This window comes from Triturus cristatus, chromosome 7, assembly GCF_964204655.1.
Source record: "Triturus cristatus chromosome 7, aTriCri1.1, whole genome shotgun sequence".
Classification (NCBI taxonomy): Eukaryota; Metazoa; Chordata; class Amphibia; order Caudata; family Salamandridae; genus Triturus; species Triturus cristatus.
Genome location: NC_140590.1, coordinates 185,771,679 through 185,787,804, shown reverse-complemented (window position 1 = coordinate 185,787,804; position 16,126 = coordinate 185,771,679). Strand labels below are relative to the sequence as shown.

Sequence of the window (16,126 nt, the reverse complement as noted above, 5' to 3'; positions counted from 1 at the left end):
TCCACCGCCGTACGGGGGCTCCAAGGGTGTGGAGGCAGTTGAAGGCTGCGAGGAAACTCCTGTCGGCACTGGATCTTGATAGGGCGGAGTATGCTGCCTTGCGCTTGAAGCATGCCTTCTACACTGGGGGGGACAAATGTGGTAAGCTCCTGGCACACCGGCTCCGGGTCACGCGGCAGCGTAGCGTCGTGAAGGAACTGGTGGGTACGGACGGGGTGGTCGTTTCTGGGGACGCAGAGGTAGCGGAATCCTTCCGCAGCTTCTACGAGGCGCTGTATGCTGAGGAGCCCTCCTCGCCGCGGGACGCCGAAGACTATTTGGAGTCAGTGGCCCTTCCGGTGCTGGATCCTGCTCAGGCGGACCATCTGGAGCGGGATATCCATGTTGAGGAAGTGATTTCCGCTATAGCGCGGCTGAAGCATGGTAAGGCCCCGGGCCCAGACGGGTACACGTCTCTGTTTTATAAGGTTTTTTGCACGGCTGTGGCCCCTGTCCTTGCTCGGCTATTTAATTCCTTCTCCGAACCGGGAGCCATCCCACCGGATCTCCTGAGTGCGACGGTCTCGGTAATCCCGAAACCTGGGAAAGACCGGGCCTTCTGCGGTTCGTATCGACCCATTTCGCTTTAAAATGTCGACCTCAAGTTGTATACGGGGATTCTAGCGTCCAGGCTGGGCCCGCACCTCCCCAGACGGTTGACAATACCAAGCGGGTGACGCATGTTCTGGAGAAGGCCTCGCGGATCCCGGGGGAGCGGATGCTGCTGTCCGTTGATGCGGAGAAGGCCTTCGACAGAGTTCATTGGCCGTATCTCGAGCTGGTTCTCAGGAAACTGGGAATCGGTGATAAGTTCCGCACCATGGTATTCAACTGTTATAAGCATCATTCAGCGTCGGTGCGGGTCAATGGGTGTAGCTCCGGTGGATTTGCTATCGAACGCGGCGCGAGGCAGGGCTGCCCCCTCTCGCCGCTTCTGTTTGCCCTCTACATGGAGCCGTTTGCTCAGAGGATTCGCAACAACCCGGATGCTATTGGGGTCCAGATGGGCCAGTATGTCCACACGGTTAGCCTCTATGCGGACGATGTCCTGTTGACCTTGGACGACCCTAGGAGGTCGCTGCCTGCTTGCATCCAGGAACTGGACACCTTGGCACGTGTGGCCGGCTTCAAAATGAATATGAGCAAGTCGGTGTCGTTGGATGTGTCCCTGGTTGCGGATACCAGGAGGGACCTTCAGCGACTCTTCCCCATGCAGTGGTCCTCGTCCACGGTGCCATACCTGGGGATTCTGCTGGCGCCCACATTACCGGAGATGGTTGCGGCCAATTATACCTCCATCAGCAGGAAGATCAAGGAGGAGCTTGGCCGCTGGAGCAAGGGCCTGCTGTCCTGGCTGGGGCGAATCGCGGCGGTTAAGATGACGGTGTTGCCCCAGATACTGTATCTTTTTCGGGCCCTACCTCTCCAGCCCCCGGTGGGCTGGATACGACAAACGCAGGCTGACATCTTCCGCTTTGTCTGGCAGGGCCGCAAGCCGCGGATGAAGAGGGTCCTCTCCACGCTTGCTCCGGAGGCAGGGGGTCTCGGTATCCCGGACCTCCGTAAGTACTTTCAGGCGGCGCAGCTGCGATATCTGGTGGAGTGGAGCAGGTGGGAGTCCGACAAACACTGGCTTTTTCAAGACCAGGCAGTGGCGGGCCGCACCTTACAAGAGGTTCCATTCTTGCGCCGCGCGCATCGCCCCCCTAACCTTTACGACTCTTTTGTTACGCGGGTCCCCCTGAGGGTGTGGGATGCAGTCTGCGAGGTTCGGGGCCTTACCACCTTCCCTTCGCCGTTCACACCCATAGTGGGTAACCCGAACTTCTCCCCAGGGATGGAGCCGGGAGCTTTTTCCCATTGGGTGCATGCGGGCTGCAGGGTGCTCTTCCAGATCTATGGACCGGAGGGCGTGATTCCTTTTCAGCAACTTCGGCGGGAATTCGGCCTGACGGAGCTGGACAGATTGCGCTACATGCAGGTTCGGCATTGGGCCCTCCAGCCCCAGGTGCGTGACACCGCTGCTCGTCAAATTACACCGTATGAGAGGTGGTTGGTTACCCGGACCTCCGATGCTAAGCTAATTACCGATTTGTACAAGTACCTACAACCCCCGCCGTTTCACTATTATAACCCAGGGAGGGAGCGCTGGCACAGAGAATTGGGTAGGACACTCAGCCACAAGGAATGGGACAAAATTGCGTATCGGGCGCGGCACTCTGCATATCATACGGGCCTTACGGAGACCTTTACTAAGGTGTCCACTTATTGGTACTACACCCCGGAGAGACTGTATGAAATGCATAGACACACTGACAAGGGGTGCTGGCGGGGCTGCGGGCAGGAGGGTACCCTCTCACACATTCTTTGGGATTGCCCCGTGCTGACCACTTACTGGAAGGAAGTTTTGGACGAGGTGGATAAGCACTTTGAGATAGAGCTGCCGCGCTTTCCGGCGTATGTCTTGCTGGGCCTCCCCAATGACCTAATGTACCCACTGAAGTCCCGCAGGGGTAGGCAGATCGCGATTGCGCTGGGGTCTGCGGTCCAGAACATCCTTATCCACTGGCGCACCACCACTGTTCCCTTCATTACAGGTTGGTTGCATAGGCTCTGGCATGTGCTGGGAATGGAGAAGTTGTCGCTTACGGTGGCGAAGGAGATAGACCAATTTGAAGAGCTGTGGCAACCCTTCCTAGCGCTGCTGTCCACCGAATTCCGGGAGCTCACCTGCCCGAGGTATCTTAGGCTTCTTAGGCTGACGCCACCGGTGATCCCGGCGGACTAGACTAAATGTGAGACGGGATCCTCGGGGGGGGGTGCGGGCTTTTTGGGGCGGATAAACCTAGTGCGGAGCCATTGGACGGGGGAGTTGGGGTATTGTTTCTTTTCTTTTTCCTTTACTGGGGGGATGGGGGATGGGGGGGGTTGGATTGTGCTTTGTTGAGTTGCTAATGGCTTTCATTGCTCAGATTTGGGGTGTTGGATATGCACGCGGGGATTCAACAGATTGCATTTTTTGCCTTTCATTTACTGTGCTTTTCCTCTGGACCACCGAACTACCATTCGCCAACCCTCCTGAGTTGCACCTTTTTCTTTTACTGTATTGTATGTAACCCTAACCTCCTATCCCCCTCCCCCATGTTTTGTTTTGTCTCAATAAAAATGCTTTAAACCTAAAAAAATGAGAGCAGTACACAAACAGTTTCTTCTGGTAAAAACACTAGACAATTGCTGAAAAAAATGTTACGAATATTAAATGAAAATAACATCACACAAAGGAAAAAGAAGAATTTTTCAAGAAATTCGTCAGACTTTTTCGAACTAGAGTGATTCAGAATTTAATGGGAACATGCTGCAAATATAAAAAGAAAGTGCTGCGATTCAAACAGAAGCAGCGTATCAAAAGTATAGTGGATACTGCTTTTACTTTAAAACAGAAGTTATTCATTGTGATTTTGAAGAGGATCAAAGTATTAGATAAAGTAATCAAAGTGTTGAAAGAGAAAAGTAGAAGAAAAAGACTTGTGAACAGAACCAACTTTTGCTCAATCTTTAGTGGACATTGGAAACATACTTCTAGTACTGAGCCTTTTTTTTAATGAGGAAAGTTACTTCCAGGAAAATAGTTTAACATTTGCAGTTGATACTGGAGGTCATTGCTACGAAGTTCAGGATGGTTGTCCCCTTCCAAAAGAGGAATTGGTTGGTAAAAGTGCAGAAGAGTTAATAGTTGAAGAAGTGCAGGGAAAACGTACACAAGCTCCTGTGCATAAGTTGGGTTGTACCAGTATTTGTAGTATTCAACAGGAATCTATTGATATAATGCGAAATTATACGAAAATATACACAGAAAAGTGTTAAACAGAAGATTACGTTGTTGCAAGGACTAGATCCATGTAATGTAAGAAAATATACTGAGAAACATGGGTATTCTCTGGCTTGTCTTTCAAGAAAAGTGAGTAAAAGTGTTTTTCATCACATGAGGATGTTAGCAGTTCACCATACAGAAATGAGGCAGTTTGGAACGAAACTGTACTATGTAAAAAGTCCCGCATTATGTTTAAGTGACCAGAACACAGCTCTTTTATATGGTTCTTTATCAGATGTTGAAAAAAAGTGTGATGATATTGAAATGCGATATTTTAGTTCAGAAGAGCAGTCAATAGAAAGTGAAAGTTTGACAATTACAGATGTTGAAGGAGATGGGAAAGTGATTAGCACTGATCAGTTTAAAAAAGAAATTGGAACGTTTAATGCAGTGTGCTCTGAAATACCAAACTATGTTTGTGGTTGTTGTTGACATAGTCATTATAAAAGTCAAACTAGGAATGTTGATTTGTATTTGAAAAGTGAAAAGGAGAACAATAGTAAGTGGGAAGAATTTGCAACCTACTGTTGGTGGAAGGTCGATTTGAGTTAGGTAGTGATCAACATATATGTAAATATTGTTACAACAAATTAGAAGAAAACAAAATGCCTGCTAGAGCAGTACATAATAACTTAGAATTAGTAGCTATTCCGAAGGTACTGGCAGAATTGAATACAAATGAGTCGGTTCTAATTCAATCTGTTCATCCTTTTCAAACTATAATTCGGATGGAGCCTAAAACAGGTAAACTGCCACCAACAGACTTGCAAAGAGGGCTGAAAGGAAGAGTGGTATACTTACCTTTGGATTTTATGAAAAATATTGAAACGATTGCTGGAGAGAAAGAGGAAAATGAGGCAGTAGTCATTCTAGTAAATGGTGTACAAACAAAGTCGGAAAATATGGCAAGAATTTGTGGATGTTACTAAAGTTGAAAAGGCTACCTTATATCGTATAGAAAACAATATTTATTACAAATCTCCAAAGAATACATACAACTTAGAAAGAACAGAAGTGTATCAATGACTACAATTGAGTCATTTTAAAAATGTGGAATGCGAACATGGACATGAAGTATGTTGCAGATAACTCAATTTCTGTTGCCCGTTATGTTACATCGTACATAACGAAATCAGAAAAAACAGATGAAACAAATGTGGGAAGAAATTGCCCAAGAGAAAAGTGTCAGCAAACAATTGTACAACTTTACTTTGAAAATGCTTTCCCACCGAGAAATTGGATCCTATGATTGTTCAGACTGCTTGTGCTCTTCAAGTTTATATTCAAAGTCTTGAGGAATCATTTGGGTAAGTTTAGGTCTTGCCTGCTCATGGAATAGAGTGTTGAAATCATTTGAAGAAATTGAATAATTAGTAGCAAATGAGCCAGATAGGACAGACATTCTTAGAACTAATATGTTTGACACAAACTATCTGAAAAGGAGTCAACATCTGGAACAGCAATGTCTGTATGAAGTGCTTCAACATTACAGCTTCAAAAGAAATGTTCAACAGAATTTAAAAGAAGGAAAATATGCAGTAGTTGGATGTCATGGTTGTTTAGTAAAACATGCAAAGGGTAATCTTATAAACCACAAGAAACTCAGTTATGAAACTCCAGATAAGCGAGAATTTTAATATTTAGCACTTCTCCAACTCGTTAAACCATGGCGTAGCGAAAGTGAATTACTTGGAGACTTTGACTGCTATGAAGATTCGTTTAATGCATGCAAAGATAGCATTGCATGTACAATTTTCCCTACATATTTAAACATGTTAAATGATGAAGTTGAACAGGAAAAGACTATTACAGCTGAAATAGATAATTAAAGTTCTCAAGATAGTCAAAGTAGTGGTCAATGTAGTCAAGTTCCTCTTGGACAACCAATACTGGAAAATGAAGCAGAAAGTGCTATGCATGAAGTCGAAATTCCAATGCAACAAGCACACGAGGAGAATATTACATTGGAAAAGTTAGAAGAACAACTAAATGTTGAACAGAAAGAAATATATGTACAAGTGAGAGAACAGATAGAACATGGTTTGTTGCATGAAAAAAAGAATGTCTGTGTTCATCTTTTAAACCTCTTCTGATGTACATCAGTGGTCAAGCTGGGACAGGTAAAACTTTTTTAATTAAAGTTTTGACCAGTTATCTTCAAAAAACTACTGGTTCACATTTATGTTCTGTGGTAACAGCTCCAACCTGGATTAGCTGCACACAATGTTAAAGGAGTTACTTTGCATAGATTACTGATGTTACCAGTTGAGCATGATAGTAAATTACAATATCATATGTCTGGAGAAGCTTCTCATGAAGTGTCAGGAGTGTTGAAGAAAATGAAAATATTAATTATTGATGAGGTGAGCATGGTCTCAAACTTAATGCTTGCTTTTGTACACTTAAGATTGCAGCAGGTATTCAAAACAGATTATGACGTTCTCTTTGGAGGAAAACATTTAATTGTATTTGGAGATCTGCTACAACTAACACCTGTAAAAGGAGAACCTGTGTTCAAAACTCTTCTACATGAAGATACATAGAAATCTCTAGGAAGTATTGGAAATGAGAATCTGTGGTTACATTTTGAATATAAAGAACTCACTCAGAATATACGACAAGCAAGAGATGAAGATTATGGAAATATTCTAAAAGATGTAAGAATTGGTGTTCTAAGCAAACATGGTAAAGAAGCTTTTCAAAGAACTTGTTTACAAATGAAAACACACCAGCAGAAGTAATGTACAAGAAAATGAAAGAAAAAAAGTCTATAGTTTGCTTAATGCCTACAGTGGAAGTGTGGTATACATTTAATAGAGAGCTTATGAAATTGGAAAATGAAGAAATAGTTCATATTGAAGCTATTGATAAAATCGAGCATCAAGGAATAACAATTCTTCTTTCAGAAAAACTACAGACTAAATTGGATTCTTTGGAAAAGTCTATCAAAAACTGCTGGCTAAAAATGTAGATGTATGTTTAAACTGTTGGGTAATTTTGATGCGTAATCTCAATGTGGAAGAAGGTTTAGTGAATGGAGCAATGGGGAAAGTTGTTGATCTTGTGAAGTATCAAAATAGAAATGAAATTGAATTCTTGAAAGTTAAATCTGATCAGATTACAGAGGTAAGACAGGTTGTGTGTTGTGCTGTATGTTTTTTGCTTGTAAAAGACTTGCATGTTCGTAGAAAACAGTTTCACTTCTGTTTAGCATATGCAATAACTATTCATAAATCTCAAGGTTTAATTGTAGATAATGCTTTCATAAATGTAGGAAGAACTGTGTTTAAAGAGGAAGTGGTATATGTTGCATTATCTCAAGTTAGAATGTTGTCTGGTTTGTATTTAATTGATTTTGATGAGAACAAGGTTAGTGCTGATGTTAATTGTGTAAGATAATATAATCATTTGAGAAGGCTTTATGCTCCAAGTTTAGGTAAATATCTTATTTATGAGAAACATGTTGTGTGTTCAAAACACAAACATGGTGAAGAATCACATATGGTTGGAAAGCAGAAACAAAATCAAGAGAAAAGAAAAGATGTAAAGAAGCAGAAGATACAAACAAGTGATGATGTTGTCGGATTCCAATTAGAAAATACTTCTGGTGTCAAATGCTATGGTAATGTTATTCTAAACGTTACATTTTATCTTGAAGATGTTTATGGTGAAATTATGGAAAGTCAGGAAAAAAGATTAGGTTCGGCACTTTATACTTTATATCAAGAATTGAGAACTGATAGAAGTAAGATACATTCTGCTCCTGGTATTCGCCAACTGTTGGAAACATATACTGGATCTTTAACGTTCAGTGCTAATATACAACAAGATGCACAAGAATTTCTGATGGTTATGCTTAGAGTACTAGAAGATGAAGGAATTCAAATTGAGAGTTTATTTGGACTCCGTTACAAATGGGAACATAAATGTGAACAGTGTTCTATTAACTTCAAGCACTATAGTTGACAGAGAACGATTTCTATATTTGACAATACCTGACTGCAAATCTGTACCACTTTCCAAATTACTAAAAGAAGCAGATCACGAGATGCTATCTACATTATGCCTACAAAGATATGGAAAATATTTGATTATAATGCTACAATGCTGTAGACCAAATGGTAGAAAAGTGGAAACAAAATTAAAAATGTTGTTGCTAGTCAAGTATCTATTTCTGGAAGAACTTTTGCAACAATTGCTATTGTTTCCCATGCTGGAAGTACTTCCACGAGTGGACATTATACAGTTTATTTAAAGTGTAATAATGGTTGGAGTCACTGCAACGATACACACTTGGAAATGAAACCGAGATAGCCTTATGAATTATCCAATTCATACTTGATATTTCTGAAACAAAGATTTTAGATACACTATTCTGCGAAGTAAAGGTAAGATTTGAAGATTGGAAATAGTATTGGAAGTGTTATTTGTGTTGATTTTGTATTATATTTTTGAGAATTAGGGATTTGTTTTTTTTTTAACAATCTAGTCGATTGTTTTTTTTTCCCTGCTGTTTATGATGAAACTACTCTGACATCACTGTGAATAGTGAAGTTAAGTAGTAGCTGATGACAGCAAAAAAAGGGAGAATAATTGTTTTCTGAATGTTAAATTCTTTTGTATTGAAAAACTCACTGTAATTTGTGAAATATATTACATTACATAGGAGTTTTGCAGTTTATTTTATATAGTTGAAAAGTTAGAAAAAATAGTAGTAATGACAAATAGCACAATATTAGTTCGATATTTAAAAAAACCTTTGAAATTCACAGACAAAAACACAGGTTTCAGGGACGTTATAGTTAGAAATTAGCATTAAAAAAACTTTAGAAATTCACTGAAAAAAAACATAGGTTTCAGAGACGTTGTAGTTAGTTGGACATTTGACTCATATAAAACCAGAGAAATTCGCCTGTTATAGTTAGTTGAGCTAACTATAACTCGTGCGCTCGAAATGCACTGCTGATGACATCACATATTACATCACTCATGACATGGTCAGTGACATCACTCATGACATCACTGATGACATCTCAAATGACATCACTGATGACATCATCCACGTGATAGTCTGACACACCTCTTTACACTCTAATATAACCTTCAATACACCCACTCTAAAATACAGACTACCATTTTCGAACCATAGACACACCAATACCAGATACTAGGTACCCATCCACTGATTCCTATCTATATATTGTGAGCCGGACATACACTGATACAGTCACTCATACATGCTGTCACTTATCATTACATCAGTATAATATCCACTCATACACCTATACATACATTCACACAGTGATACTGATCCATAGAGTTACTCACACATCTACTCAGTCATGCCAAAAATCAATCACACACCCATGTACTCACCTATGCAGATATATACACACCACCTGACTTATTTATACTCACAGCACTTCCCTTATTTATATAGATACTATCACATACTTACTCTCTTATACAATTACTAATACAAGTACACATTCGTGTATGCAGACACTTTTGCAATCACTCTCTCTCATGTATAGTCAATTATACATCCCAACACTCACATATACTGTCTAAAGACATATATAGTTACTCACATATATACAATTGAGACACCAATTCAGTAATCAACACACCTGTACACACAGTTAGCTACCCATACAGCCCTTCCAAGATGCAGTTTTGATTGTACAGAACCAGTGAAACAGCTATTCAGACATGTATGCAGAGTTAGACACCCCCACCCACCCAGATAGACACTCAGACACCTATACAGATACTCATATAAACAATCAATAACTCATATAGACACTGATGTAGCTACTCACCAACCCATGCACCTGCTTACACCCCAACTGAGACACGAATTGAGACATTCACCAATCCATGCATTCAGTCACATACGTTCAATCAGTGACTTATAGAGTCAGTCATGCATCTACTAAATAATCCATTCAGGCACTTAGACATCAACTCATTCTTCAATAGACCTTGGCATAGATATATAAGAAAAATATTTACAGTTTACAGAAAAACACATTCACTGGATGATGTCATCAGTGATGTCATCAGTGATGTCATCAGTGATGTCACTGACCATGTCATGAGTGATGTAATATGTGACGTCATCAGCAATGCATTGCGAGCAAGTTATAGTTAGCTCAACTAACTATAACAGGAGAATTTCTCTGGTTTTACATGAGTCAAATGTCCAACTGAATATAACATCTCTGAAACCTATGTTTTTTTCAGTGAATTTCTAAGGTTTTTTAAATGCTAATTTCTAACTATAACGTCCCTGAAACCTATGTTTTTTCAGTGAATATATCTATATAAATATATATATCTAATATATATATCTAATTCACTGAAAAAACCATAGGTTTCACACATGTTATAGTTAGCGGAAATTTTACTGATAAAAAACCAGTGAAATTCCCCCGTTATAGTTAGTGCAGGCAACTATAACTCACGCGACCGCAATCCTCTGCTGATGCTAATACTGTATTTAGACACTTATTTGCCCATGTCTTCTTCCATACATTTTTAGCTATACATATATTACAAATATTTTTTTTTCATAAAGACACATATGTCATCAGCAGAAGATTGCGGTCGCGTGAGTTATAGTTGCCTGCACTAACTATAACGGGGGAATTTCACTGGTTTTTTATCAGTAAAATTTCCGCTAACTATAACATGTGTGAAACCTATGGTTTTTTCAGTGAATTTGCAAGGTTTTTTAAATGCTAATTCCTAACTATAACGTGTGTGAAACCTATGGTTTTTTCAGTGAATTTGTACGGTTTTTTAAATGCTAAGTTACTTTACGCCATTCGTGGCGTGCGCGCCCACTTAACGCAGTTCGTTCCGTGCGCGTACAGTAAGCACGCGGTGCTTACTGTGCTTACGGTGCTTATAAGCCATGCACAAATGGTGCCCTTCGGGCACCATTTGCACACGGGGTGGAGAGAGTGTGGATATTCTTTTCTTTTATTATTTTTGTAAAAAATATTGTGGTTATTCACAAATCTGATAAGCCCTGCACATTTGGTGGCCTGCGGCCACCGAAAGCGCAGGGGGTGGGGAGAGTGTGGATAGTATTTTTTTTTTTACATTTTTTACCGTACGCGTACGGTAAGCGTAATCGACGAAATTAGCGAAAAAATAAAAATTGCATTTTTGGCCTTGGGGGGTCTTGGGGGACTCCCTCAACATGGTTATGTGTGTGTGAGCTGTCAAAAAAGCTCCTTTACATGTGTATTGATTTTATTTAACAACCTAACTCTCAGTGCGAGAGAGAAAATGGCGGCCGCCGCTTCCTGGTTTCGGCCGATTCGAATGTTTACTAAGATCTAAGAGCCAATCAGAATCGCGCTCGCGCACGCCACCGTACGCGTACGGTAAGCTTACGGTAAGAGTACCGTAAGCTGGCTCAGATATATATATTGATTTAAAGGCTATTTTCTCAGAATCTACTGAACAGATTTACACCAAACCTACAAAAGGCACTTCCTTGACCTGAGGACTACCTCTCTGCCAAATTTCAAGTAATTCTGTTCAGCCGTTCGGGCTGTAGCCCTGTCTAAAGGTCCTTTGGAAAAATGCATGGGAAAAACGCGTTTTGGGACCTCCCTTTTATCTCAGCCCCCGCTTGACGAATCCCCCCGAGACTTTCAGGGTAGGAGCGGAGCGTAGCGCCCCACCTATTTTGAGAAATTCGCGAGGATTCGTCGACCGGCGCCAAAGTTATTCAAAATAGAATGTTGCGGATTTCCTATGGAAAAGGGGTCCTAACTATAACTACCTACTGGCGACCGCCAGTAGGTAATATATATATACTACTGCATTTTTCTTCTTCAATGTATGCTGAACATTTCAGCATGCATTGAAGATATAAAAATGTGGAGAAATTAAAACAATTCTCCTTGTTGTGCTTTCCTAATACCAATTTTAGAATGGTGCAGCATTCACACACATATCGAGATTTATGATTTCTGATAAATCTAGACATGTGTTTGGTTCTATGATTATTAAGTGAAATCATGCACAACAACACTTATAGAACACCCTTTCAACACAAAGTGGGTGCGTGATGAGGTTATATTTACATGGAGTATAAAAAGTGCACAAAGTGCCTTTTCTTCTCTTTGTAAATATAAAATAGTATATTTCACAATAACTATGTTACAAAAAGTGACATATTTCCGTTTTTAAATTTCCTTGCGAATCATAGAAGGTAAGCACAGAGTTTTGTCTGCAAAGATGATCAAAGAAGAATGATTGAAATGATTGCGGTCCTTCAACAGCTAAAAAGGTGAAATATTATGAACCCCTCAAGTCTCTTTTTTTGCAGGTCACATGATATCTGATTATGGTCAGATTTAAAAACCACATAAGCAGAGTGTTTTTAGAAACGTGTTTCAACTTTGTAGCTTCTTGCAGGCCTCTTCATTCTGCATATTGAGACTTAGTTAAACTTACCTTCACAGTAATAGGAATAAAAAATGGTATACATTTTTTTCTGTTTTTGATTCAAATATAAGTTCATATAAATTGCTTATTTTAAAATTTGGATATGTGAAAGAAACGGAAACAAACAATTATAACATGTAATATTACATTTTATACAACACAGCATAATTTCCACAAAGTAATTTTTTTACTGTTCTCAGAATATATTAAATTTCACAAAAAATAGTGTTTTCAATCGTACTCATCACTTAACAGCGGGCAAAAAAAACACACTCTCAAAGATTGTTAAATAAAAACCAACATGCCGTTCTCAAAATACAAATCACAGAAATATAAAATGCACACAGCTAACAAAATTTTTTAACTTTAACTTACAAAAACTGTAAATGATGTCGCTATAAAATATTCACCAAATCTAAAGTTGCATTTTTGGAGGATGCACCACGCCCACAATGTTTTCCTTCAGTGATGTGGACATTTTCTACTTTTCTCAAGGGGCAAACAAAGACCAATACCATTTTTCTCATGCACAATTTTTTCAAAAGAGTTCTGTTACAAGGGGATCCTAACAAAAAATACTCATGCGGCACAGCAAGTATGATGAAACACCTTCATCCAAACAATCTTGCACGAGAAGAGTGCAAACAGATGAGAAACACTCCTGTTCTGTATCTGTAAAAAAGAATCACAAATAAATGTATATTAATAACTTTCAAAATTATACTATTCCATTACTGTATAAACACATTTTATATAAATACTGACTAAGAAACTATGTCCCTGAACCACAAGTGTGGCGATGGTTAAAACACTACATGCATAGTGCATACTACTTTGAAGCAGTTCATGCCCTAAAGCCTACCTCACTAAGGGCTTCATGTACATAGCCGAATACCGGTCGGTAACGGCCGATTTTCGGTAATTATACCGTTACCGACCGGTATTTAGGCTTGTGACATGTAGGGGGCTCATTTCTGTATTCGGTAATTTACCGAATCGGTAAAATTACCGAATCGGTAATTTTACCGATTCGGTAAATTCCGAATACAGAAATGAGATGTAGGGGGAGTGTGTGGGTGTTGTTTGGAGTCGGTATTTACCACCAACAAATAGTTGGTGGTAAATAAAGAATGGATGTGTAAAAGCATTTTATAGCGCTTAGAAGTGTGCAATGTGGCAGACATACATGCCCTTAGGGCATGTATGTGTGCCACATGTGCACACATGGCCGAATCAGGGGTGCAACAGGGTGTCAATGTGACACCCTGCCACCCTTGCATGTGCTCCCCCATTACCGAATCGGTATTTACCGATTCGGTAATGAGGCATACCTTCCCATCAATGGGAAGGTATGCCTCATTACCGAATCGGTAAATACCGATTCGGTAATTACCGAATTTTTCCGAATCGGTAATATTTACCGACTCATTACCTACATTGCATTTACCACTTCATAAATACCGAATCGGTATGATTCGGTATTTATGAAGTGGTAAATGCAAGCCCACCTACATGAGGCCCTAAAACTCTACATGCTAACTGACTAAATGATTACAGTACTATAAGGAGACACACTGGGTGAGTGACAGGGTGTTTGCTAGAAGAGTATGAATACTGACTAGGGAATTGAAGGTGTGAAACACAACTGTGTAGGTGATTAGAGGACTGCATCCATACTGCATAGGCATTTAAAGCAGTCCATGTGCTAAGGCCTGGCTCACTGGATGACTACTTGGGTACTGACAGAATGATTAGAGTACAGCAAGGAGAGTGCCTAGGTGAATTTATAAGTGCTAGGATTTTCGCACAGGGAATAGATTAGTACTTGGTACTGAATGGGTCACTATAGGAGTGCAAAGGCAGTGACAAGATGTTTGCTGGACTGTATGGATACTGACTAGGAAATTGAAACTGTGAAAGACAAGTGTTGTTGTAGGGATTCTGCGTATGTACAGAACTATGCGCAGGAAACCAGAACCTTAGAGAATTGTGGTGTACCAGAAACTCCCCTCAGAACTAAGAACCCCTTATCCGACTAGCTTAGTGTCACATTCGTTATCCGAGATTTAGCTCGGCGGTCCCAATGTATAGACAACCCAGAACATGCGACTTAGTTATTCTCAGGAATGGTGGGAACCCGAAATACCCGTTTGCACATATATATATCAGTCCACAACAGAATAACTAAGACACAGTAAAGTTTAAAGAATTTATTCATAAACCTCGAGTCCTGTTATACAGTACTTTGGCTAACATAAGCAGACAAATGGTTAAGATCATTACCATTAGCATTGTTACAATTCCATAGAAAATGAAAGGAGCGATCATATTAATAATGACAGTGGAAAACAACCACCCTCCTTTATCTAGCAACTAATAAAATATTATTAGACTATTAGAAGGTCTCATAGGCTTGCATAGGGGACCCCATACCGTATAGATCAGCTTTGGTGTATCACATCACAGGATCAGCTCAGTGTTCTCTGCAACAGCTCTTCTATCGAATGCCCTAACAATATGCTGCGCTGTGATATTAAAGCCCACGACTTTCTGGTATTTGCAGCTGCATGCATGTTGTGACTAAACAGTGGTACGATCACCCTGAACATAATCAGCCGGCACCGTCTAGTGTCCTAGAACAATTCTTTACTCGATGTACAGACCAAGGGCACTAGCAACTGTTAAGGATGTATAAATAACATTCACTTGAGACAAGAGCGAGTCTGCATTTCTCAAATGAATAACATGTAACAACAGTGTCGGGTACAAAGGCAGCAAAAGCAACAAGATGGTTTTCCAACAGCTAACGTGATTGAGCTAACTTAGCATTGTAAATAGGGAGTGGCTTCAAACCACGTGACATCCCCCTTTGATCGAACCACCGTACAACCAGGGGCGAATATTCCAACAGAACGCAGAGTTCAAGATCAACGATGCAGACAAAAGAACTTGAAACGTGAGTTCAGTAAAATGAGAGGAAGAAAAAATTTTGAAGAAGAGAGAGAGAGAGAGAGAAAAAAAATGTAAAAACACAATTCATCGTCCATAGAGGCCAACGATCGTTTGTGAGAAGATAGAAAAAAAATTCACTCCATTGAACTCGCCATCCGGCAGTCAATTTAGGAAAGTATAAGCAGCATACGCAGCTGCAGCCTCCAGTAGAAAATCATTGGAGTCATCCGCAAAATTGGCTGTCATCCAATTCAGCAAAGAAAAAGAACACACGTGTTCCACAGGGAAATGAGCATCAAGCACTCCACGTGGACAAGAAGCAGGCATCTCGATGTAACTTCGTGTCAGGAAGTCAACTGCTGCTTTCTCGATATCCCATAACCCAAGGACTCCATGCGCCGCACCCAAGGCCATAAACCCGACTCCAGAACAGTCAAACTCATGAACCACTAAGGGATACATCAGTCGATCAAAATCCAGGTCAGGTGACACCAAGTTTGACAGACACATATCCAGAGCCCACTGGAACGGACATTCGAGACAGTGAAACACAGGCTGTACACAAGTGAAAAACGGGAACCAGAAGGATAATCCATAAGCGATACTCAAGGTAGCCAGTGGTAAAGTCCCATAAGATTCCCACATCTGGCTACGCAGATGGAACAGGCTGAATCCGTGGTCGAGTAGCGCAAGTCGTGCAGCCATAGCGTAGTGCGCAGACCAACAGGAGTATGCCAGCAATTAATGCGAGTATCAGAGGAAACCCTCCGAAAACCCCAGAAAAAATAGAATGAA

The 16,126-nt window shown here is 40.7% G+C and overlaps 1 protein-coding gene across 7 annotated transcripts in view; it reads right to left on the bottom strand.

The window, feature by feature from the left end:
• Positions 1 to 16,126, bottom strand: part of LOC146809180 (uncharacterized) — a 337,838-nt gene that overhangs the window by 110,015 nt on the left and 211,697 nt on the right. Inside the window, exon 6 of one of the 7 annotated variants that reach the window (XM_085615980.1) lies at positions 12,512 to 13,051. The exons of 5 other annotated variants lie outside the window; for them this stretch is intronic. In XM_085615980.1, coding sequence (XP_085472106.1) covers positions 12,945 to 13,051 — 107 coding nt within the window. In that variant the 3' untranslated portion in view covers positions 12,512 to 12,944. Of the gene's footprint in view, positions 1 to 12,511; positions 13,052 to 16,126 lie in introns of those variants that run through there. One more of the 7 variants, XM_085615975.1, reaches the window with a different exon arrangement.